Source organism: Ctenopharyngodon idella, chromosome 5 (assembly GCF_019924925.1).
Source record: "Ctenopharyngodon idella isolate HZGC_01 chromosome 5, HZGC01, whole genome shotgun sequence".
Taxonomy (NCBI): domain Eukaryota; kingdom Metazoa; phylum Chordata; class Actinopteri; order Cypriniformes; family Xenocyprididae; genus Ctenopharyngodon; species Ctenopharyngodon idella.
This window is the reverse complement of record NC_067224.1, coordinates 29328848-29353802: the sequence shown is the minus strand read 5'-3', so window position 1 is coordinate 29353802 and position 24955 is coordinate 29328848. Positions and strand designations below refer to the sequence as shown.

Below are 24955 nucleotides of genomic sequence, written 5' to 3'. Positions count from 1 at the left end.
AGAAGGAGAGGGAATTTAATAATCAAAGCAGGATCGACTGGTTTTTTTAGCATGAGACCACTGAAGCGAGACTAATACTGCCCACCACAAAGGCTCTTGGCAGGTCTGCTTTTCCCTGTTATGTTAATTAAACATACGTCAAATTAGCAGGAGCCATGCACTCCCATGAGCTCACATAGTGTCAGACAGCAAGAATGACTACATCAGTTGGGTAATGTATTTTTCCATGATGAATTTGGAAACATGTTAGTGTTCATTAAAATATAAGATATAACAATGACCAAGAAAAGAGAACCAAAGTCAAATTCAAAAGCAATTTATTAAGTAGCCTATCAGATGTACAAATGACAGGAGAAAACTAAAAGCACAATGGACAGATCTAGAATTTTTGGAGGGATACTCCAAATTCTCAGATGTAAGACTAACTTTCTTCAGTGGAACACAAACAGAAATTTTAATGCGAGTGGATGAGCCCTTCAAAGTTGATGGCTCAAATACCATGAAAAACAAACAAATCGGTAATCCATACCACACTAGAGGATAAATCAATGTCTTCTGAAGTGAGATGATAGTTGTGTGAGAGAAAAATTCTACTATTTTAAACCTTTTACAATATAAATCACTTTCGGTCAACGGTCATGATTTCATGCTTGATATAAATGACAGCATGTTGTGAAGTGTGACATAAATGCATTGTGAAACTCAAGAAGAAGTGACATCCTCAGTGCTTCTGCATGACTTCTTGCGCGAGTTTTACAACGTGCTGACGTTATGCCAAGCATAACCTTATGAACCCATATTTGACAGTTAGCCAGAAGCGATGGTTTACAGTGTTTAAAATATTAGTATTTTTCTTACACACCTATCATTTCACTTCAGAAGACATTGCTTCATCCACTGGGGTCGTATGGATTACTGTTGTGTTTGTTTTGTGTAGTTTTTGAAGCATCAACTTTGAGGGACTCATCCACTTGCATTATATGGCCTCAGAGAGATTGATTATTTTTCTAAAAATCTCCATTTGAGGTCCACAGATAAAAGTTATACACATCTGGGAAGGCATGAGGGTGAGTAAATGGTGAGAGAATTTAAATTTTTAGGTTGAGTATAACAGTGTTTAAAGAGGATTAGTCCTCATATGTTTCTCGGTTAGAACTGTTCATGGGTATTCAGCCCACTAGCCTACTCTCCAGTGACTCAAACACGGTGTGTGGGTCCTGGTCAGCATTGATATACACTGCCTGTGGGTAGAAGGCCTGCAGGTCCACTGCATGGCTCCAGTATTCCTTTAGCCTCTTTAGCAGCTGTGCCTCTGAATTCCATGGATCAAACCGAAGACGGGCCTGCACTTCCGGACCAGGGGCAGGTTTATACATGGTGTGATACCTGCAGAGTTCAAACACAACATTCAGAATGCAGCTATGCATTTAGTGGAACATGAAGGAATGGCTTATTTACATACAAATTTACAATTTGCTAAGCAGATTCCTTCTCACCATTCTCCAGTCACAGGATCCACAGCCCTAAGTGTTACCCTCTCGATAGCAATGTCATCAGTCATCTCCAGGAAGAAGACCCTGGAGGGGACAGAGAAATAGATCATGTGGAAGTTTGTTATGATATCTGATATCCTCTCAAATCGCCCGAGTAAAGATATTGGTTGGTAAAGGTGTTATATACCAAACACAAAAAAGGCACCATGGTCTAATAAAGGCTGATAAAGATTCATTCAAATATAATGAAGGACAAAAACCCATAAATTGGCTTGAGAACTGGATCCTTTAAAGAGAGAGAGAGAGAGAGATGGTGTGCAATCAGTATAGTCCAATAACAGAACAATGATTCTTATAAGTCTTTTATTTTTAATGAATCAAAAAAAGATTTAAGCAGTATAATCTGACTCCCAAAGAAAATGACTCTGGTTTATTTATTTATTTTAGAAAATCAACAAATCTTAGCTTAACTAACTTTGAGACCAGTCATATAGTTAAAGATAAGCATTATGTTTTGTCAGTGGTATTTTATAAAATAAATGAATGCAATATGCTACAAAAACAGCCTAAAGTCTGTAAACACACAAAAGATTAGCAATTAATACAAAATTAATACAAAAATTAGAAATTAATACTTCTATTCAGCATTAAATTGATCAAAAGTGCCAGTAAAGACTTTTATAATGTTACAAAAGATTTATATTTCAAATTATGTTCTTTTAAACATTCTATTCATCAAAGATTCCTGAAAAAGTGCACCATGGTTTCCATAAAATAATAAGCAGTACAACTGCTTTGATAACAATAAGAAATGTTTTTTGAGCAGCAAATCAGTATATTAGATTGATTTCTGAAAGATAATGTGACACTGAAGACTGGAGTAATGGCTGATGAAAATTCAGCTTTGCCATCAAAGGAATGAATAAAATTTTAAAATATAATTACATTTTAAAATATATTAAAATAGAAAACAGTTATTTTAAATTGTAATAATATTTCACAATATTATTCAGAGTATATTTTAATCAAATAAATGCAGCCTTGTTGAGCATAAAAGACTTTTTTCAAAAACATTAAAACTTTTCAACCCCAAATTTTTGAACAGCAGCATACCTTCTGCAAAGCCAGAATTTTAGGAGCAACTGGAATCGTCAAATTCATTATGATTCTCAAAATGCCTTCAGAAATCATAACGTGTCATGCGAAAACCATGTCAATCCATTATTCTATTATATATAGAGTCCATCTAGCATTCAAAGAGAAATAATCATAATGCGCTGGTATTAGAGCTAAATAAATGATGAAGAAAATAATGGAAAACAGGGATACTCTCCTGGGCCATGAGAGGACTTCAACAGAGGAATGTTAGGGTCTCTACCCAGGGATCACTGTGTTTTGACATTGTCCAGACACAAAGTGGGTCTAATGGTGTGGTCAGGTGGAGGGTTAACATGCCAGTCTTATCCCAAATGATTTCATCCAAGCCTCCAGAGGACAGGAACCTCACAGCCTTGTCCACATTATTTAATCTTTAGCAACCTAAACATTTTACACAAACTGAGATTGTAGTGAGATGCAATTTTGGACCACTTCAAGCTATAGAGAAAGACATCATTGTACATTGTACATCATAAGGCCTCCTTTTCCACCAAAAGGGGTGAGAAACTAAGGAAAATGGGAGAAAGAGATCTAAGTTGGTGCTTTTGATAAAATATTTAAATGTCTTTGTGTTCCTGGCTCTCAGTACCACTCTGAACCACTAGGCCCTCTGAAATGGACAAAGGAGACATGGTGCTTTAACTGACTATTAGTCTGGACTGAAAATGCTAGATATTTGATGTGTTTAAGAGGCAAAATAATGTGTGTGTGTGCGTGTGTGTGTGTGTGTGTGTAGGTTTAATCATTTCAGAAAAAGGCTTCTCTCAATTTTTAATGAATATTTGTCTTAAAAAAGAAATAATAACTACTCTGCAAAGCTATTAGAATTAATATTTATGCTTCCTCATGAAATATTTATAAATGTGGAGGAGCAAAAGGATGGTGCGTTGTGTCTGGGGCTGGAGGATGGGAGGGTGGGGGCTTGTGTTCGTCTTTCTTCTCATTCCCCCCACTTTTTATGTGGGGGGAGCTGTACAAGATGAATTGATTTACATTAGATGTTTCTTACATGACAGCTTGAGATCCTCTAACAAATGACTGACTAAAACAAGGCAGATAACAAGAGCCTGACAGTCCTCAGCTGCTACAAATGATGCCGAATTGCACTAATCTTAGCATATCCTGCCGTCAGTACGCGTGTGTGTGTGCGTGTGCGTGTGAGCATGTGGTTTCTATTCTTCCACTGGTATATGGTATACATTAAGTAGAGGGTAACCTTTGACCCTTTTGTTCTTCAGTTTACTCGCTGAGCTGAAGTGATCCAAGAAGGTCTCGGTCCATCCGATCTCTCGGAGCACTGCCGCTCCCGTCAGCCCCTCTGCCTCCCTTTCTATCTCTCTAAATTAAGAAATTAATGAGGGAAAGATTCTTTACAGGTGGCCACGGCAATGTTTACCACTGATTAAATTGTAATGCTGCCCCTGCTGTATAATTGATAAGCCAATCAGAGGAAGTGTTGCTTGATTTGATGGGGAGCGGACACATGAAATACATTTAACTAATAGGGAGCAAGAGCACTGTGCAGGTGGAAAGAAAGAGAGAGAGAGAGAGAGAGAGAGGGCAGGGCAGGGACGAGAGCAGGTAATTGGGCCAGACTCTTAGATTACATGGCTAATTGCTCTTCTTTATCTACCTGTCACAGGTAGCCATGCATATTTCAGAGCTTCCAAAGACTCTGATTGTTTGCAAGCGTGTCAATGCTGTAAGAGGCTGATGACTAGCCAAACTGGAGAGTAGTTAAAGACTGGTAGGAGGGGTGGGAGTGAGACCAGCGAAACTGAAGAAGTAACAATGACCTGCTGTACAGTCTGAGAATGATCATGTAAAAGGGTTTTGGACATGGGTCTTTAGAGAAGCTCAGGTATTGTGCCACCTTTCATTTAATATTATTCTTAAAGGGTTAGATCACCCAAAAATGAAATTTCTGACATTAATTACTCACCCTCATGTCTTTCCAAACCCGTAAGAACTTCGTTCATCTTCGGAACACAAATTAAGATATTTTTGATGAAATCCAAGAGCTTTCTGACTTCCGATAGACTGCAACGTTATTACCACTTTCAAGGCCCAGAAAGGTAGTAAAGACATCGTTAAAATAGTCCATGTGACTACAGTGGTTCAACCTTAATGTTATGAAATGTGCAAAAAACAAGCAAAAATAACAACTTTATTCAACAATTTCTTCTCTTCCATCAGTCTCCTACGCTGTTGACATTGTAAACACAGTGCAGCGCTTCTGGGTTCTACGTCAGAACCCCGGCTCAGTATTGGCCGGCTCCTGCGTCAGCATCACACACATGTGTATTGGTGCTCACGTGAACAGCGTCACTGAGCAGGCGTTCTGATGTAGATCCCGGAAAAGCTGCACTGTGTTTACAATGTCAACAATGTAGGAGACTGACAGGGAAGAAGAGAAGAAATTGTTGAATAAAGTCATAATTTTTTTCAACATTAAGGATGAACCACTGTAGTCACATGGACTAATTTAACGATGTCTTTACTACCTTTCTGGGCCTTGAAAGTGGTAATAACGTTGCAGTCTATCAGAGGCCAGAAAGCTCTTGGATTTCATCAAAAATATCTTAATTTGTGTTCCGAAGATGAACGAAGGTGTTACGGGTTTGGAACAACAAGAAGGTGAGTAATTAATTACAGAATTTTCATTTTTGGGTGAACTAACCCTTTCCCCTGGTCCATATGGCTTATGTTCTATATTTCAAGTCCTTTGAAGTCAAACAACAATTTTGTGAAACAGACCAAAGAGACCAAAGAGAACTGGATCAGTATGATTGATAAACGAAACACTGAGAGTTGTTTAGTGAACTGGACCTACTAATTCACTGAGAGTATCTGACTAAAAAGAATGATTCTTTCATAAATTAGACATTCTTATTCACTCATGACTAGGGCAGATGTCATGATTTGGATAACAACAAATTTCTGTTCCTCACAGAAATATACTGCGCAGCTTCATAAGTTTTGTAATATAGAGCACAAGCTGTAAGAACCAATTATAATACTTTTATGGTACTTTTTGTCATTTCACTTTCATTATATGAAAAAAAAAAGTTAGGATATTCACCTAAAAAGTCATACGAGTTTGGAATGTTGATAGAATTTTAATCTTTTGAAATTAATCTGCATCCCTTAAACCAGTGGTTCTCAAATAGGCCTCATCAAACTTCTAAGGGTGCCTCAAGATAAATTAAAATGATTTAAAATAATAGAAAATAAGCATTAAAACATGCTAATTTTAAATAGCTTAATTAAGTAGCCTAATTTTAAAAGTGTGATTTTTAGACCTGGAAAAGTCATGTAAACAAAATCTTATAACTCCATAGGCATCTTTAATGATGAATATACATTTTTATGGTTATTTCAAGCTCTGAAATATTTTATCGTTAGAAATTGGGAGTAAAAAAAAATGTTTTTTTTTTTTAGAAATCCTTATCCAGTAAATCACAAATGATTGGAAAAATCATAGGGTCTTCAAAAATTGTTGAGGGGCCTTGGAGTCAAAAAGGTTGAATACCAATGCCTCAAATATTGCTCTGGGGATCATACTGTACCTAATAGATAATTCTTTTAGATTTCCTTCTCAACAAAGTGTCATACATCCAGAGCTAACTGTGACTGATCAGCGTTTGAAAGAGGATCAGATGATTGCGGCATGAGAAACCAGAGCAAAGGCATCTTCATTTATCTGATGAGGTAACTTCATTAGTGAGCGTCCTTTTTCCTTTTCTTCCTCCTTCGTCTTTCATGGATCAGGTAACTTCCTTTACATGACAAAAGACTAGCGCTAACTGGAACAGACAGCCACTACTGTGGATAGCCTGCAACTACAACTTCAGCAAGGCAAACAGGTCATTACTGTATGTATATTTAAACAACACAAAGCAAAATACAATAAAACCAGGGCAGGTTTTATTCTGGGTTAGAGATCACAAACTGAAACTGGACCAATCAGCTGTGAGCAAAGTGACTATATATGTCTGATGCAATAAAGCCATTACCCCCGTATCTCTCGCTTCAAATTAAAGCAGACTGTAATGACAAAATTGCCCATCTTTTGCTGTTTTGCTTAAGTGTTATCTGACATAATTAAGATTAATTTTTTCTGACACAGTTTAACTCTGAGATCTTGTCATATTTTATTACCATTTTTTTTAACTATAGTGAATAAACTGTATTAATGAATGAAATGTTCAAGGTGTCTGAATAAATTTTGGTTTGACTGTATACAGCTTTTAAAATGGTTAAGCTTTTTTTCTTTTGAGCTCTTTGTGAACCTATATAAATCATTATTTATTATTTAAATTCACTATATCACTTGCAGTGATATAGTCAGATATTTTCTTTCAGCTACCTTCTCAAACTTTCACTGCAGCAGCACTGTTTATTCCCGCTTTGTAAATGCATTTAAAATTCATGATCTATTTCATAATGATCCTTTAATCTTCAACAGAGAAGAGAATTGCACCAGCTCTCTTGCGAGAAGACAATCAAACTGATGCTCTCCACGTTCTGTGTGATTGGCTGTTCGCTGCACGTCACACTTTCAGGTGCGTGCGTCCAGAATTAATCACAAACTCTGGATAAAACCCTAAGTTGACAGAGAATGTTTATATTGAGAGTTGTGGATTGGGTTTGTATGGTTTTGTCAACTCTAAACCTACTCTGAAACTGCTAATTCATGCAACAGGCCTCTGGAGCCACACAAACAACATCATCTTGGCACTTATCGCAGGCAGTGACTCTCTGTTAATGGAGCCCTTTCAGGAAATGGGTAAAGGGATCCACTCTGTCCCCTCTCTCTTCTGCCAGTGACACCTATTAAATGCCCTGGCACTACTCCAGGAGGAGCTGACTTATTCATCCTCACTAAAGCCTGGTAACCAGAGAGCTGTTAATTAATAAAGCTGTCAGGTACAGCGCCGCCATCGGGCCATCATCGGCCCATCTGAAACATTATCTCCCCATTGTTTCAGGGCCAGGCTAACCGCGGGCCTTCGAATCAATTACGCTAATGCTATGTAAATGAGGTCTCCTGCCATTAGCCCAAACAACAAGGGCTGTTAATGGAGGAAATAAGGCCTTGCTACGCTGAAGCGGCGAGGGAAGCGGACACCATGTCTGCTTGCTGACATCTGGGATCAAATCTTAATACCAGAGAGCATTTAAAATGTAGTAGATATGATGAGAAATTATGATGAGAAACTGCAGGACAGGAAAACGGGTTGAAAAGGGGGGCCCTGTGCTGAACAAGTAGATATCTGCACAGATTTGTGCTCCTGCTCTTGTTTCTGTGTCAAAGGAGACAGAATTGGGACACGGTTATTTTCACTGATGACCTAACCTCAAAGTGAGCTCTCTGATGAGGGGACACACACAGAGGACAGGTTGTATAATCTAAGTGCCATCAGATCCTCCAGGGCAGCTGAGTTAAGGGTAATCTGAGAGGGCAATCTGAGCCCTGCAGTTACAATCACTATTTAGGATAGCTGAAGAGACGCAAATCACAAATAATAACCTGAAAGATTCACAGTGCAGTTCATACAATCCTCTTGTGTTTTGTTTTCGTTCGCTAAACACCTATGTTTACATCTCTGTCAGTTACTATGAAAGACCTATAATGTTTGACCGGTCACTGAATAGGAATACAGTGGATAGATGACGCATCGGTAGAAAATGACACAGGAATGGACATAAGAATTGAATGTAAAAAAGTGGTTCTCAAATAAAGTGCACTTCCTTAAAGGGTCAGTTCACCCAAAAATGAAATTTCTGTCATTAAGTACTCACCCTCGTGTCATTCCAAACCCGTAAGAACTTCCCTCATCTTCAGAACACAAATTAATTAGCGTAGGAAAATGACAGGGAAAATAAGAAATTGTTGAATAAAGTTGTAATTTTTGTTTTGTTTTTGCACACAAAAAGTATTCTCGTAGCTTCATAACATTAAAGTAGTCCACTGTAGTCACGTGGACTATTTTAACAATGCCTTTACTACCTTTCTAGGCCTTGAAAAGTGCAGTGACATTGCTGCCTATGTGTGGTTCAGAAACCCTTGGATTTCATAAAAAATATCTTAATCTGTGTTCTGAAGATGAACGAAGGTCTTACGGGTTTGGGACGACATGAGGGTGAGTAACTGATGACAGAAATTTCATTTTTGGGTGAACTAACTCTTTAAATTTAAACACACCATGCTTGCATAGTTACTTGCCCATTGTGACAGTAAAGACTTTTACATTGTTATAAAAAAAAATCTGTTTCAAATAAATGCTGTTCTTTTGAACTTTCTAATCATCAAAAGAACCACTGGAACAAATCATTGTGATAATAGTTTAGATCCCTGTGCAGTCATTTTATGAGTTTCAACATTTACAGACATTTAAATCAGTTTATAGTGACTGATATACCTGTTTGGTAGGAAATTAGACTCTTGGAGTTTTTCTGCCTGCTCCACATCTTGAGGAAAACCATGAAGCACCCAGCCTCGTGTGGTACAGTCCATCCTGCTCAGTCTCTCTATAAGAATCCGCAGGACTATACTGGATGGCACTGTATGGATTAAACATAAATACAGCAATAATATGAAACAGTTACCACCTATTTATACATTTGTTGTACTTTTTCCTAATTACATGACAGAAATACAACAATGCAAACAGTAGAAGAAGAGAAATCTCATTAAGGCAAACTTTGAGAACCTCAAAAATGTTCAAGAGGTACAGACTCCAGAGAATCAACTTGCTGTGCCCTTTGAATGACACTCGTCCTATATACTGTAAACATGGTGTTCAGAGTGGGTTAGCCCTCGAGACACACACACAAACACACCTGCTTAGCATATTGTTTGAAATACTGTATACGTTCCTCCCTGTAGGACGTCAGATCACAGTGTTATAGATCTAACGGACGTGAGGAAGGCCTTTCATTTGTTTACTTCCTTCCAGGTACTGTGAAGAAGACTTTATAGAAAGAAAAAAAATAGTATGAGAACTTTTTGAAATATGAAAGATGTAGATATAGGATGCCGTTTTAAGGGTTTAAAACCCCAAATAAACAGTTAATTTGATCTGATTTGAAAACACAGGCAGAAGCAGACAGAAAACTAAATGAAGATTTTACTTAAAATGAGGTGGAGGCCATCGAGAGCACTGGAGCGCCCCATTAAGAGGATTAAATTTAAGGAGATGGTCTGAGCAGAACTGAAACAACATCATCTCCATGCAAAGCATCAGTGATCTTATCATCAAGCGGTATTGTCAAGGACGTGCCTTTTGTTTGTATCTGTATCAAATCAAGGCGGTTTATTCAGATGTGAGGTGATAAATAATTAGCAGACACGGTGTCATTTAAATTCATGTATGTACATTTTGTCTTTTGAAGATATTTCACAGGTCCCTCTCAGAGTACAAAAGCAGTCAACGGCTGGCTGACAGGCAACACGAGCAGATTGTTTAAGGGGATGATGGCACCTCTTAAAACTGACGGACAGCACTATAGAGGAGGGTAGCGTTTGTAATGCTATGGGAAAATTAACGAGAGCGGCGGAGGACAAACAAATAATGAGGGTGAAGAGAAAATAGAACAGCATTCTTTAAGGAATGCAAGCTGGCACCCAGGGGGGTCCCCGCAGCTGGTGAAAAATTAAAGTCGACGGTTTCAAACTGTCCAATTTCCACATCAAACACGCACAGCCTCTTGCCTATCTCTGTAGCCCTGCTTCAAACATCAGGCAGCCTGGAGAGGCTTCCTCTTCTTCCTTTCTTTCCTCTTCTTCACTTCTGCTAAGACTATTTTTTTGGTTTGCTTAATAATCTTGCTTCTCAAATCCCAGAAGCACTGTACTGGTTACACTAGCCACCATCTCTCCATCGCCTAATTATACCCCTGTGAGGCCATTAATCAACTTGTAAATTATTTAGGCAAGCTCTCTGCCTCAAATCCTCACTGTCACAGGAAAAGGGGGGAGAAAAGCAAAGAGGAGAGAGAGAAGGCACAAAAATCCTCCTCTCCCAGGATACCGCAGCCCTGTTCAACAAGGCAACGGAATACGAGCTAACAAAACATTTACATAGCATTTCTTATGCACACATTGCTACTTCAACAAACACGCAACATGAATTTATGAACATAAGTTGCACATGACAGACAGCTGAAAATATATTTAACATGCTCTGACACATATGACAATCACATGCATGTGTACTCATCGGAGGTAGATGGATCATAAAAAATAAATAAATAAATAAATAAATAAAAGTTGAGTCAACCCTCAATACTTTAGTATGAGCCATATTAGGTTTTATTTCCACAGCATTCCATATATAATTAAATATGATTTGGTAGCACATTATAATAATAACTTTCATTAATAAATCACAAACATTGTATCATGCTTAATAGAGAATTCATGTACAAATATTTGTTGTAATATGAATATTAAAGAAATGAGTTTCAAAGTTTTGTGATGTGTAGATATTTCAATATACATGAACTAAAGATCTGTTTTAATAATGTTAGTTATGGTTATCCATAAATTATAATATAATAATTATACATTGCAGCTATTTTGTTCCTGTTTATTACTATAAATATGCATTGAAACAATCTGGTTTGTATAATGCACAACATAAATAAACGTGATTATATTATATTATATTATAAAATGGTTAGTTCCTGTCCTTGATTCTGATTGATTAATAGCTGTGTTTTATTCACGATAAAACACGGCTATGACCGCTTCACTCAATGGTTCTGTGTATCACTACACAACACCCTTAACAACCACTCTTAGCAACGTAAACTGTTTGTTCTCAGTTGATATTGTTTCATTGAAGCTTACTGTATTATGTAGAACTAGAAGAGTATTGTGAGAAAGAGATCGAGTGAGCGAGTTTATTATCTGCATTCAGATTTAGCATTTTCCTTCAGGTCAGTCCTATGTTCATAATAAAAAATCTGTTTAAATGTCTGATGTATTATCTTGTCCTTTTAACAGTTAAGGGGTTTTCCGTGACTGACAGCGCTAGTCAAAGCATTTTTGCGTCTTGTTCCGTGTTCACAACAATTCAGTCTTTTCAATGTAAAAGTCTTCGCTACTGACTGACACACTCATAAAGACAGTCTTTGCCGCCATCTAATGGCGTAATAATGTAACTTCTGTTGCTGTTCACGGTCAGGGACTATTTTTTTCTGGCGGAAGGAATGCTTTTAATGAAAGTTTACTTCATGAAAGTTGCATTGATACATATTTTGGGATTTAATATTTGTATTGTGTGGTAACTGTTTTACAAAAGCTCCACTTCACGTGCCTAACAATGCCCTTCAGCCGTGACTTATTCATGATACAGCACAGCCTCTCGTACCTTATTGCTTACTTATATTACATTATATTATATTATATTATTGAAAGTTTCCCCAGTGTTTCAAAATAGCTTCTATTGTGTTACACAGAAGGAAGAAAGTCAGGTTTGGACCACAATGAGCTTAAGGTGAATAAGTAATGACAGAAGGTTCATTTTTGGGTGAACTATTGATCTAAGGCTACGGATGTGAAATAATGACATGACATGGTGCTCATCTAAGCGATGCAAGTTTAAATCTGGCATGCGTCATTCCCAGTCCCATTCTCCATCTTCTCCGCATTTTTTCATGTCCTCTCTGTACTATCCCTGTCAATGAAAAGGCCAAAGATAAAAAAAAAAAAAAAACACACAAATGCACCTTTACATTCTGTGCTTTGCATCCCTTGACAATCTTTATTAAATTAATGAAAACTTGCTCAAGGCGAGTGGCTTGGGCCAGAGCTGTGATAAAGGCAGTGATTGGCAGTCCCAGCGGCTGAATGCATTCTCTGAGGGGTGGGACTATATATCTATATATATTTACTTACGGTCTCTGAGGGATTTAGAACAGAGAGGTGTTGGGCAGACACAGAAAGTGTGAGATGAGAAGGGAATAACAATGATGAGAATGAATGAAAGGTCACAGACTGTCAAGACAACATAGAGCATTATGGTGTGTTCTAACTATAAAAGAACCAGTTGTCTTACAGTAGATGCAAAACCTATGGGGTAAGAAGCCAGCAAGTACTGTGATTTTTTTTAGACACATTTGGAAAGTAACAAAACATTTCTGCAAAATTATATAGTGTAAGTTATATGATAATTTAGACTACAATTATCATAAACCAATATCATATGTATATGTGAATATGTAAAAATAGCATAACATGTTCACTAACTGGACTATTCTGACTATGGGGGGGTCCAATTATCTGGTCAAAAGCAGGAAACAGAACTCTGCATCTTACAGACTGGGGTTTCACTTGTTTTGTGTGATTGACCCATTTGGCAGTAGGTATAGAGGAGGTAAGGAGGCATACCTTGCTGTTCTGACTCCAGGTAGGGTTTAATGAGCTCCCCCATATGGTTCTCATCAGCTGACACAGCCTTCAGAAGCTCACTACAACAAACTACAGTGACAGAAATATGGGAAAGAACAGAAGTAATAATAATAATACTTTTAAATAAACAATATGCTACAATGGACACTGTAAAATGGTTTACTCAAAAATTATATAAAACAATTATTTACTCACTCTTATGTTGTTCCAAACCCATATGTTTTTCTTGCATCCAGATTCAAAAATGGTGCATTATTTTTGGTATTATGATTCTTTAAAAATGTCTACTTTTGTGTTCCACAGAAAAAAATAACAGCATAGGTGTTTGAAACGTCATGAGGGTGACTTTTACATAATATAATAAATACATTTTGGTTAAACTACCCTTTTTAACAATATTGAACCTTGCAGATGAGGAAGAATACAGCTGAAAAGTGACAATAGTTAAAAAGAATTAAAACAGAAGTTGTGGAGTTCAGGAGGAGCTTACTGTCGACAATGCTGTATTTCTGAGCAAGCAGCTTTGCCTGAAGACTCTTTCCTGAACCTGGGGGCCCAAACAGTAGGATTCTGGGAGTGTAGGGTGAGGCAGAGTGACGTGGAGTACGGACATAGTTCAGCACTACAGTATAAATACAAAATAACCATATAGGAATAAATAAGAAATTTCATGTGATATTTAAAAAAAGTAAAATATGTGGCAGAAATGCTTAGATAAATACATTTTCAGTGAATAAATGAGACCCATTAAAATCTATTGTTCAAGTTGAAATTTAAATGTAGCTATCAGTGCCACTACAAATGCATTAAAGATACACTACTGTTAAAAATTTGGAGCCAGTAAGAGTTTTGAAAAAGAGTTTTAAAAACAGCAATATTGTGAAATATTATTACAATTTTTAAATAACTTTTTTTTCTATTTGAATATATTTTAAAATGTAATTTATTCCTGTGATGGCAAAGCTGAATATTCATCAGCATAATTACTCCAGTCTTCAGTATCACATGATCTTTTTGAAACCAGTCTAATATGCTGATTTGGTGCTCAAGAAACATTTATTATTATTATCAGTATTGAACTCAGATGTGCTGCTTAACATTGTGGAAATCTTTTTTTTTTTTCAGGATTCTTTTAAGAATAGAAAATTCAAAAGAACAGCATATGAAAAGACCCAACAGCAACAGAAATGACAGCAACAGAAATGACCCAAAACTTTTGAATGGTAGTGTATGCATTACAAAATGTTTTTGTTTGTGCAATCAAACACAGATTAAATATAATTTTCTTTAACCCTACGGTCATACAATACCATACTTTGATACAAAACAACACAATGCAGACAGATATAGACTCTATTGAATGTTTAATGGAGTAATAGAGCACATTTGTGAGGCTGGTGACAGCCCATTCTCTAAGATCATAAACAGAGATTGCCACTAAACTGAATATAAAGCCACTTGATTAATTAATCATCAGAGTCTTCCTTTCATGTCCACGGGGGCATTTGCTTGTAGTGTGACATCCACGTCGAAGCCATCTGTTTGCAGTTGGGTTTCACTCACAACAATGCTGTTTGTCTGGAACCTGCACTGAGCCGCCATTCTAATGTGCAATGATTAACAACAGCCTAATCATAACTAATGAGTTCCTCTCATCCAGCCCTTTATGCTGCTAATTGTTATACAACAACATGATAAATGCTTAATATGCGAAACATGTTAATGCGCTAAAAGGCTAAGTCAGGGGGAAACTAGCGCCGTTACAATCAAACCGCATGCTGAATTAGCGCTAATCAAGATTTAAGATGACAGCCTTATTGCTGTTTGCTCCTCAGTATGGGTTTATGAATGTTTTATGGCAGAGTTTATCTCAAATATTTATTTAATGTCCTCCATTTAGACATATTAAGAAAATCAGGTGCAGTTAAGTCAAAATTAGCATAACGGCACACTGTCCTAAATCTACAATTTACAAATCAAGCCCACAGCGCAAAACCATTAGGCTGGAGGGTAGCTTCCTTGATATGTGACTCAACGGAGCATTTTGGCTCTAATACTAATGTACAATGAGACTAAATGAGCCTTTATTTCCCCCCAGATAAGCCTAATTTCTATGAGAAAGTGAGAAATGGAGAGAAACCAGTCCAAAATTGAATTTGAATTTCTCCCAGCTCATGTTTATGTAGCATGAGCTGGCAAAATATTGTTAAAAGTTATAGACAGAGGTCAGTGTCTGACATCTCTAAAAATGCAGCCCATAATATACAATGACTGGCTATCAGTTCCATGCATACTCATTCCTATGATAAATATGTATCTTTATAATAAAAAAACTGTGGTATGAATTTCACAAAATGCTGCTAACCTGCCTAATGCTACAGCGGTTTAAATATTCACTGCCTAGCTCTACCTCACGCCTAAAGGAAGGGAAGTGACAAAATTATTTTGTCAAGTTGAGCGATATAATATTTAGACAGGTTGGATTCAGATGGTTTTAATGTAATTGGCGAGGACCGCTCATCCCTGCCCAAGTTCTCATGGGATAGTCTGTGCCTGCAGAGCTGCCTGAGGCAACCTCCTCAACTGGCAGAGTGCCTGACAAGCAGGTCAATCACAGCCTCTGAATGCAGCCGCCACACTACTGACCTCCGACCAATAGGGGCGGTAGATCTCGGCTCATCGCAGTAGGTGATATTAGTAGAAATGTTTAAAAAGCTCTAAATGTAACTCAGTGACCTACCTAAGCCTAACCTGCACACATTTTTTGGAAATGCAGCCTATATTTTGAATTCAAATGGCTTGATTAAATAAGCACCTAACGGAAAATACTACCTAACATCAATTGTATACCTCATACGAAGTCAGCGATAATCGGTAGCTTGACAAGAAGATTTGTAAACACTAATTTAAAGTGATAGATCAGCCAACTCATTTACTCACCTATATGTCATTTCAAACCTGTATGACTTTTTTCAGAACATAAGGGAAGATATTTTGAGAAAAATCTTGGCTTTTTTGTGTCCATACAACAGAAGTCAATGGTCACTAAAACAGTTTGGTTACCAATATTCTTCAAAATATCTTCTTTTGTGTTCATTACAAGAAAAACATGTAGTTTTTGAACATCTTGATGGTGAGTGAATGACAGAATTTTCATTTTTGGTAGAAATATCCCTTTAATGCAGATGGTTGGCAATGGTACCAGAGCAGGTGAAGATGGTGAAGTTTACCTTGTGAGAAAACGTCTATATGGGGCTGGTCAGCACTGATGGTCTTCAGGCAGCTGTGGTAGGTTTGCTTCAGAGCATGAGCTTCTGTATGGTATTTCTGCAGCTTTTTGGCTATAAGATCAGCTGGCATCATTATCCTGGGTGTTTCTAAACGCTGTGCAACCTCTTCTCTCTCAGGCCACATGAAGGTGACATGATATACATCTGAAACATGGAAAGGAAACATGTGGAAAAGGTTATTACATATGTTTTATACACTAGGATATATGTGCTGAGGTGTAAGTATTAAGTGTAAAATATAAAAAAAAACTTTTTTCATAGCATTTATTTTGACAGTGAATGTCCTGAAAAAGATTCATAAACAGAGATCATAAATAAACAAAAGGGGAAATGGCAATTATGTGGAAACGGTGCATCCGCACCATCATAAATCTGGAGGGAGTACTGGCTTTTGTTCATTACAGCTGGGCTTTTCGAAAACCCTGAGGACACACAGGCCCGATTTGGATTCGGCAAACAAGTTGAGCGCTGTCAAGGTCCACAGATAATGAAATGCATTCTAACAATTGTGCATGTTAGCTGCCTGTCTCGCAGTCCCACTCTCTGAACTAAGAAATGTGTAATGATCATACAGACATTACCTCCTGTGACAGGGTCTATCCTCTTGCCCGAGCTCCTTTCAATCAGGACGACATCAGGAGCTTCCAGCATCACTGCGAGGAAAGAGTTAAAAGAAAGCTCTAGAGTTTGACACATCCTCTGGGGGAGTGATAGTGAGTCCCAGAGAGATATTTGGTTGGTCTCATTATCGAGTCCTGATTCAAACCTCTTGTTTTTCAGTCGGGAACAACAAAGTGTTTGGACAACATGCCACTAACCAACATGATCCGGGGTGATGCCTGCTTCTTGTAGACATAGCGCCTCTTCTTGCGTCATGGGAATGGCTTCCAAAAGCCAGCCCTGGAAATACAATGCATGTTATGCACACTTGAGAAGGAACAAACAATTTGCTTTAACAATAATACAACTCTCTGGTGACATATAGAGTCCAACTTTGCTAGTGACAAACACAACGCTGACACATTCTGCTATTAACACAGCTGAAACCAGACAATTCTCCTGTTTACATTTCTATAAATGCACTTGCTTTTCCCCATGGTCAACTACTGTGCTTAAATTGTTGTTTAAAATTGTTTTCATATAAGCAAAACAATATCCTCCCTGAAAAAATACTTTAAAAAACAGTAATAGGCTTTGAATGAATAATTTTATATAAATAATTCATATAAATTGCTGCCCTGTACCAGTGTAAATAATGAATGTATAAATTGTTGTATGAATAAGGAGTAAAACTGGCCCATATGGGGTCTCATGCAGGGAGGCAAATGGAGGGTTAAATCCATAAAAACCTTGAAAATGTGCCTAATTCTCCAGCTCCTCTCCGCACTTCTCACTTAGCAATAAAAATAACATAAGAAGAAAGGAAACGCATGCATATCATTCATTAGCTACAAATCCATGAAAAAATCCTCCTCTCTAATAGTCTCCTAAATCCCAAGGCTTGCTGTGCAATGGTGCGGTAAAATAAAGAACAGTCAAAGAAACCATCTCCCAAAAGTGCTTGTTAGGGGCCAACTTATTACTGCAGTGAATAATCTTAAAATAAATAAATATATGCAACAAACATTTATAGATCTAAGTATTATCAGAGGAGCTGTGGGTTTTTGCAGCTGAGTTTCGAGTGTCTGTTTGATATCAGCCTTTGTTTTTTTAGGCTTTGATCTTTAACGGCAAACCTATCCTTTGCTTCACCTGATCTCAGCGCGCAAGTTTCCTCCCACTTACTTTCCCATTAAGCATTTGATTGCCTCTGTGGCTGGGAAGCCCATGAGCAGGGCCTGACGCACAGAATTGCATGAAAGGCCTCTAGCCTACACAATCTAACTGGCATGAATATAGGGGAAATACAGGGTGGATGTTGAGTGTCTGTTTAATTTGTTGATGTGCAGCATTTCTAGAAGAGCATGATGAAGTAATATTTATTACAGAATACACAGAAATCAAGTAAAGAGCAGATTATATACTAATATGCATCTGTAGATATTCAGAGGTTTTACAAAGAAACCTAGGTAGAGTCCAAACTTGCTTCAGTCAAACTACCGTACACACATATGCTCCATGCACACATTAACTCCCACACACATACATCCGAACACAGCCCCACTGCGACTTGCTCCATTCCGTTTCATCCTCACATCAAAAGCGGCCGTGGTGCAGTAGCAGTGGGCTCAGACAGAGACCCTAGGACTGGAACATCTGCAGTGAGGCTAGCTATCACAGGAGGGACATGCGTAGAGCAGATGTCACCAGCCAGCCCAACAGCAGGCAAGGCAGGGGAGCAGAAGAGGTGCCCCGACATGTCACTCACAGACCCCAACACACAGCTCCCCCACACAATAGACCGACAATATGGCAGCAGTAGCGGCTGCAAAACATTCCACTTGACTTTAACAATTAGATCTCAATTAGTTGTCCACTTATGTTAACCACTGATTCGCTTTAATGTTGCTCTAGTCATCTTAAACACAGCACTCATAATGCAAAACACTGAAAAAACAGTGAGATGTGTCGCAAAAGACATCAATCAAGCATGTTTACATAGAAAAGCAATTAAAAAACTACAAAAACTTCAATTAATGTGCACATACATGTACACTACAGCCTAAGTTTAGAGTCAGTTAGTTAAGTCAGGAAGAAATAAATATTTTTATTCAGCAAGGATGTAGTAAATTGATCAAAAGTGACAGTAAAGACATTTATAATGTTACAAATGATTTCTATTGCAAACAAATGCTGTTCAACTTTTATTCAATTACATTTTTAAATAATTTAAAATAAAAGTTATTTTAATTGTAATGGTATTTCACAATATTACTGTTTTTACTGTATTTTGATCAAATAAATGCAGCCTTGCTGAGCATAAGAGACTTCTTTCAAAGTATTTTTAAGAAAACTTTTAAAACCCATCTCAAACTTTTGAATGATATCGTACAATTGCCTTTTTATTGCTGTTCAACTGAATCATATTATTATATTTTAAAATAAAATGTCAGGTAAAACAACTCCGTAAAGCATTATTTGCATTGTGTGCTCTCAAAAAGTTTCATTATTTCATATTCAAACTTTCCTTTAGATTCCTCCTTTCTCCCTCAAAATAGAATTACAGACACTATGCAAATTCAAACAGCATAACTTTATTTGGAAGCCTCATTAGGGATCCGGATGACTGTGACATGCGCCCCATGATCTTTCTTTCTTTCTTTCCTTCCTTCTTTTTTCTCATTTACTTTAGGGTCCATCTTTTTTTCCAGGACTGAAAGGCACTCATTAAATTGACATTTTACTTTAAATCACTATTCATTACCTATGCTCCCTCTCTTCATTTTCCACAAGAGTACAAGTCTAAAGTTTTACAAACAGCAGCCTCATGAGAGAACGAGAGAGCGAGGGAGAACGAATTAAGACAGCTTGAGAAGCAGTGACAGGCGGAGATGAACTAGATGACCTAGATTAGGCATGATTAACATTCATTGTTGCTTAATTTGGAAAAACAGGTAGACAAGCACACACACGCGCAGGCATCAGTGGCAGAGCAATTAAGCTTAGCTGTCTAGGCTCCAGTGGTGATGTGACATGTCAATCATTCCATTCTTTGGCCCATTTAAGTGTGTGCGAAGCAAAAGACCATGAGATGAAGGCTCCTCATGGTGAGCCAGAGATGCTTTGTCAGGTGTCTAAATCTACAGAGGAAAAACTCTACCTCAATCCTCTGCTCATATGCAGATCAGTCAGGATGGAAAATAATTAAATAACCTGATAAATACTATCAGACAGTTTGCCTGAAGGGATAAACATCCATTACTAGATTCAAAGCAGTCGCTAATCACAAACTACTGAGATTAAAAGGTGAAAGTTAAAGGATGCCAAACGGAAAAAGTTTCGCGATGGGATTCTTGGCTGAGTAAAGCCATTTGCAGAGTTTAGTGAGGAATAAAAGGAGATGCTGTTTGGAGTTGGATGATTTACATATTCCTCCATGCGGCTGCACAGAAGAAACTGACACTTCAGAAAAAGACACGATCAGGGAGTCCGTGATTGATTGTGTGATTTGACTGAAAGATGAAAGGAGGAATCAAAAGGTGCGAGATCTGAGAGTAAACGTGAATGGACACCTCAGCGGTGAGGTTCTTAAGTGGCATTAGTGCTGAGATCACATGTAACTGGCAGCCGGTGAGGGGCCTGCTGGTGATGAAAGGTTTGCTCCGAGAACTCTCACCAGCAGTCTTGCGTTCCCCGAGACCCATCCCAGCAGTCCTCAAGGGAGGCAGAGAAACACACGTCTAATTATTTATCATAGAAGGTTGAGTGTAGATAAAGAAAAAATATGACAAATTATTTGGGCATCACGCTTGTAGACATTACACGCAGTTCAAAACGTGGAGGTTACGTGCAAGTTCAGGATGAAAATATGTTTCTCTCACTGGATTGTTTCATTTTTCACATTTTAGACAGGTTGAGTAAAGCACGCAGTGTTCATTTTTATAAATTAATTACAAAATAAATAAATAAAAGTAAATATATAAAAAAAGCAAGTCCTTACCCGTCGCACACAGTCGGGTTTTGATAGGCGTTGCTGAATCAACTGGCTCCAGAGGTCTTTGGGGATCTTCTATCAGACCAACATTAACGACAATAAATCACAGTGAGTAAATGTTTTAATCAAATTCAATTATTTAAAATATATATATATATATATATATATATATATATTGATAGTAATATTTATGTATTTAATTTATATATGTGTGTGTGTGTGTATATATATATATATATATATATATATACACACACAAATTAAACAAATAAATATTACTATCAATATACTATATTAATAGTTAAGTATATTAATAACAATCCTATAATATAATATAACATAATAATAAATATTTAAAATTAAAACAGCATTGTACTGATGGCTGTCTAGTCAGATAATCAAATAATAATACATAACTGACTCCTGTCATTTGTATGTTGATCAGACCAACATAAACAACAATTAATCACAGAGAATAAACATTTAAATCAAATTTAATGAAAAAAATATTAATAATAATGAACTTAAATCATAATATAATTTAGTATAAAATAATATAAAAATATAATATAATATAAAAAGAAATTTAGAACAACTGACTCCTGTCATTTGTGTCTTTAACATACCTGAGATATATCTGTTCTCTACTAAATGACTGTCCACCAAAACAATCCAATTATTATTAAACAAATACATTCAAATATGCTGTTGAATCTCTAATTATTTATGACATCCTCTGCTGCTTTCATCTTACTCTCCTTTGTGAATTTTGTGAAAATGATAATAATTGGAATCTTTTGGATCGTTCTATTTTAAACTCAAGGCCATGGCGAGTTTAAGTGAGAGGATAATTAGAATAATTAAACCATTGGGAGGCACTTTTCCTAAGCACATCTCTCTCTTTTCTTCTAATTCTATTCAACTCTCCTGATTTATCAACTTACTAGCCTGCATTGCATTTGCATGATCAGACTTCAGACAAAATCACTTCTATGTCTTTACAATACCACAGAGACCGCAATTACCGGCATCCAGAGAGTGTAGCAAATGCTGACAACATTACCTTTCCTACTTCCTACATCTAAAATGAATTTCATGATCAAGGCATTCCAGACTACTTTTTCTTGAAGATACTTTGCAATTAAGTAGTAATACACACAATTACATGCAGACTCCCTGTTCTGGAGTTAAAATTTAAAAAAAATTGTCATAAAATTTTGTGGGAAACCTTATAGAAGTATATGTGTTTTCAAGAGAAAGAACAGAGAAAGAGAGAACCCACCTGTTTTTTGTCTTGATACTGCTGTGCAGCTCTGGTCAGGTCACTGTCATCATTTAAGATATCACTAAGAGTTACGTGAATAGCCTGTGTGTGCTCACACAACTTCTTAGCCTGCGGCAAGACAAAAGAGAACAAACTGAAGCAGCATATAAAATGTAGAAACACTGACAGAAATGAAAATACTCAGAAGCGCATGATGTGCTACAGAACAGGTAATGCTGTAGAGATGACTAAATCAGTACTGGGATCTCTGAGGCCTGTTGGCGTAACTATGATGAATATCTTGTCTAAATTAACTCTGATGAAACTCTGACATGACAGGCCTATTTATAAATACATTTCATGGCTGAAGAAAGCACAAAATTACAGACAAAGTTATTTACAGGGGCACAACACTTGCTGGATATCACCTTAAAAGACATAAACAAGAAAAATATTAATCAATCATTCTGTACTTAAAATGACTCTTACTATGGTCCTTTTCCCGGACGCTGGAGGACCCAACAATATGATTCTTGGCACTGAAACAGATTTATTTGTTAAAATCAATGAACTGTCCTCAATACATTGTTGATGCAAGATGACATTGATAGTTAATTAAGTCTAATAATGTAACAAAAAAAAGCTGTCAGTGTCATTCTATAAATATAATAACTGTCTTTTTTATCTTAATGCTAAACTGGTTGGATATCTGCTGCTCCTCCAGCTTCTTGTATGATATTATATACGCCTGCGCCATCTTGTGGTGTGGGCAGTGTATTGTATTGTTGTAAAAATGTGTTACTTTTATAAAATAATTTTTAAAAACAAATAAAAAGAAATGTTAAGGATTTATCACGAGTACAATTACAAAAATCTTACCATCAACACTGTCCCTTTTCAGGAAGTTAATCAGGTATTGAATGGGGTCCTCTGGTTTGTCCACCATCAAATTTCTCACTAGTGTCTGCAAATGTCATTTATTTGAGCGAGATGATCATAAACTTGTTAAACATTGTCTAGTAAAATATCTATACCTGGACCAGATGAAATATGTCATGTTTCTCTGCGTAAATGGCCATCTCAGGAGGGATTCTGAGGTGCCTGACAGTTGCATCCATCACTGCAGAACACCACACGATTCAGAAAGTCACCAAAAGCTTGAAAATCTGTAAAGAACTGTAAAATAAAATGTGCCTTGGTTCACAAAGAGAGACTATTAAATCAACAAAAGACATAAAAGAGTCTTTTATGAGGATAAACCTGTACAAAAGGCGGGAAAAGACTCAAACTTATGACGTAAACAAACCGTAGGTTTTCGGATCGACCTTTCAAAGTCAGACAAAATGACTGAATTTAGATTGGTTTTCTAATGCTTTAAGAAATGTTACGAAACTGAGTAGGTACTTGATTAAAAACAACAAGATGCAGTTTACTGTTTTGATGGAGAGTCAAAATTAAGAAATATATTTTATGTTACCTTGAAATGTAGTTGTTGTTGATAATTTGCTGTGCGCACGCGTTTGTTTATGTTTGTTGCCATTGGTAACTTGGTCAGCCAATCACCATCACCACCACCAGAGGGCGCACGAGTATCCTACTCTTGTTGCTAAGCAGCGCAAATTCAATGCAACAGAAACGTACAGATGTTTGATATACGTACTACTAACACAGGTAAGTTCTAGTTCATGTGAATATGTTATTTATTATGATGAATACCATTTCTGTTTACCTTCCGTCAAAATCGCTATTTTTTTCATAATAAAATACTACTTTCTTCTCAAATCCAAACATCTCAGTACTGCAAACGTGGGTTTTCAATCTCGCTCTAACTTTACACTGCTATTTGGCAACAATCCATCTGTAAACAGTAACGTTACTGTTCTTATTCTGCACTCTAACATTACTGTATCCATTTTAAACAGGTCAAGTACTTCAACTGAGATGGCTGACGTCAGAGAGCAGTTACTTTCCATTGAGGAGAAGTATAAACGTTTTAAACAACAGCAATTTATATTTATAACAGCTCTTGAGCGCTCGAGGGAGCATGCCAGGGACAAAACTGAGCCTGTCTCCACCATCGCACAGGTTATGATGCGTTCATATTTTCCAAGTAATTACACTTTACAGTGTATGATGAAACAGTATTACTACAAATAGTATTAGCAATAATTACACTACCGTTCAAAAGTTTTGGGTCGGTAGACTCCGTAAGACTTTTTAATGTTTTGGAAGTCTATTGTGCTCACTAAGGCTGCATTCATTTGATCAAAAATACAGTAAGATAGAAATATTATGATTTTTTTTTTTAAATAACTGTTTTCTGTTTAAATATATTTCATATGCATAATGCATTTCTCTGATAGTAAAGCTAAATATTTATCAGTCATTACTCCAGTCTTTAGTGTCACATGATACTTCAGAACTCATTCTAATATTCTAATTTACTCAAGAAACATTTTTTATTATTCATGTTGGAGGCTACAGTTGTGCTGATCAATATTTTGTGGAAACTAGTGCATTTTGTTCAGGATTCTCATAGAAAGTTCACAAATTATTACAAATGTTTTGTTTTTTTTGTTGTTGTTGTTTTTTTTAAGTCTTTACTTTCACTTTTGATCAATTTAATGCATCCTTGCTGAATAAAAATATTATTCCAAAAAAAAAAAAAAAAAAAAAAAATCTCACTGACCCTAAGCATAATGTGAATTTGACATTATCAGTAAATGACGATGTTCC

The 24955-nt window shown here is 36.8% G+C and overlaps 2 protein-coding genes across 6 annotated transcripts in view; one reads left to right on the top strand and one right to left on the bottom strand.

Annotated features, from left to right (window-relative positions):
* Positions 1 to 300: 300 nt before the first annotated feature.
* ak8 (adenylate kinase 8) overlaps positions 301 to 24955 on the bottom strand; it is a 24831-nt gene continuing 176 nt past the window's right edge. The window contains exons 1-14 of one of the 5 annotated variants that reach the window (XM_051893855.1): positions 23697 to 23813; positions 23254 to 23395; positions 23099 to 23183; positions 22709 to 22758; positions 22238 to 22348; positions 20962 to 21030; positions 17180 to 17261; positions 16943 to 17014; positions 16302 to 16505; positions 13562 to 13693; positions 13051 to 13140; positions 9077 to 9218; positions 1497 to 1577; positions 301 to 1386 (exon numbers count right to left, since the gene is read on the bottom strand). In XM_051893855.1, coding sequence (XP_051749815.1) covers positions 1170 to 1386; positions 1497 to 1577; positions 9077 to 9218; positions 13051 to 13140; positions 13562 to 13693; positions 16302 to 16505; positions 16943 to 17014; positions 17180 to 17261; positions 20962 to 21030; positions 22238 to 22348; positions 22709 to 22758; positions 23099 to 23183; positions 23254 to 23337 — 1419 coding nt within the window. In that variant the 5' untranslated portion in view covers positions 23338 to 23395; positions 23697 to 23813 and the 3' untranslated portion in view covers positions 301 to 1169. Of the gene's footprint in view, positions 1387 to 1496; positions 1578 to 9076; positions 9219 to 13050; positions 13141 to 13561; positions 13694 to 16301; positions 16506 to 16942; positions 17015 to 17179; positions 17262 to 20961; positions 21031 to 22237; positions 22349 to 22708; positions 22759 to 23098; positions 23184 to 23253; positions 23396 to 23696; positions 23814 to 24955 lie in introns of those variants that run through there. The other 4 variants (XM_051893857.1, XM_051893854.1, XM_051893858.1 and 1 more) reach the window with 4 other exon arrangements.
* Positions 23795 to 24955, top strand: part of spaca9 (sperm acrosome associated 9) — a 2201-nt gene continuing 1040 nt past the window's right edge. The window contains exons 1-2 of the mRNA XM_051893860.1: positions 23795 to 23890; positions 24142 to 24304. Of these exons, the coding sequence (XP_051749820.1) occupies positions 24161 to 24304 (144 nt within the window). The 5' untranslated portion in view covers positions 23795 to 23890; positions 24142 to 24160. The remainder of the gene's footprint in view (positions 23891 to 24141; positions 24305 to 24955) is intronic.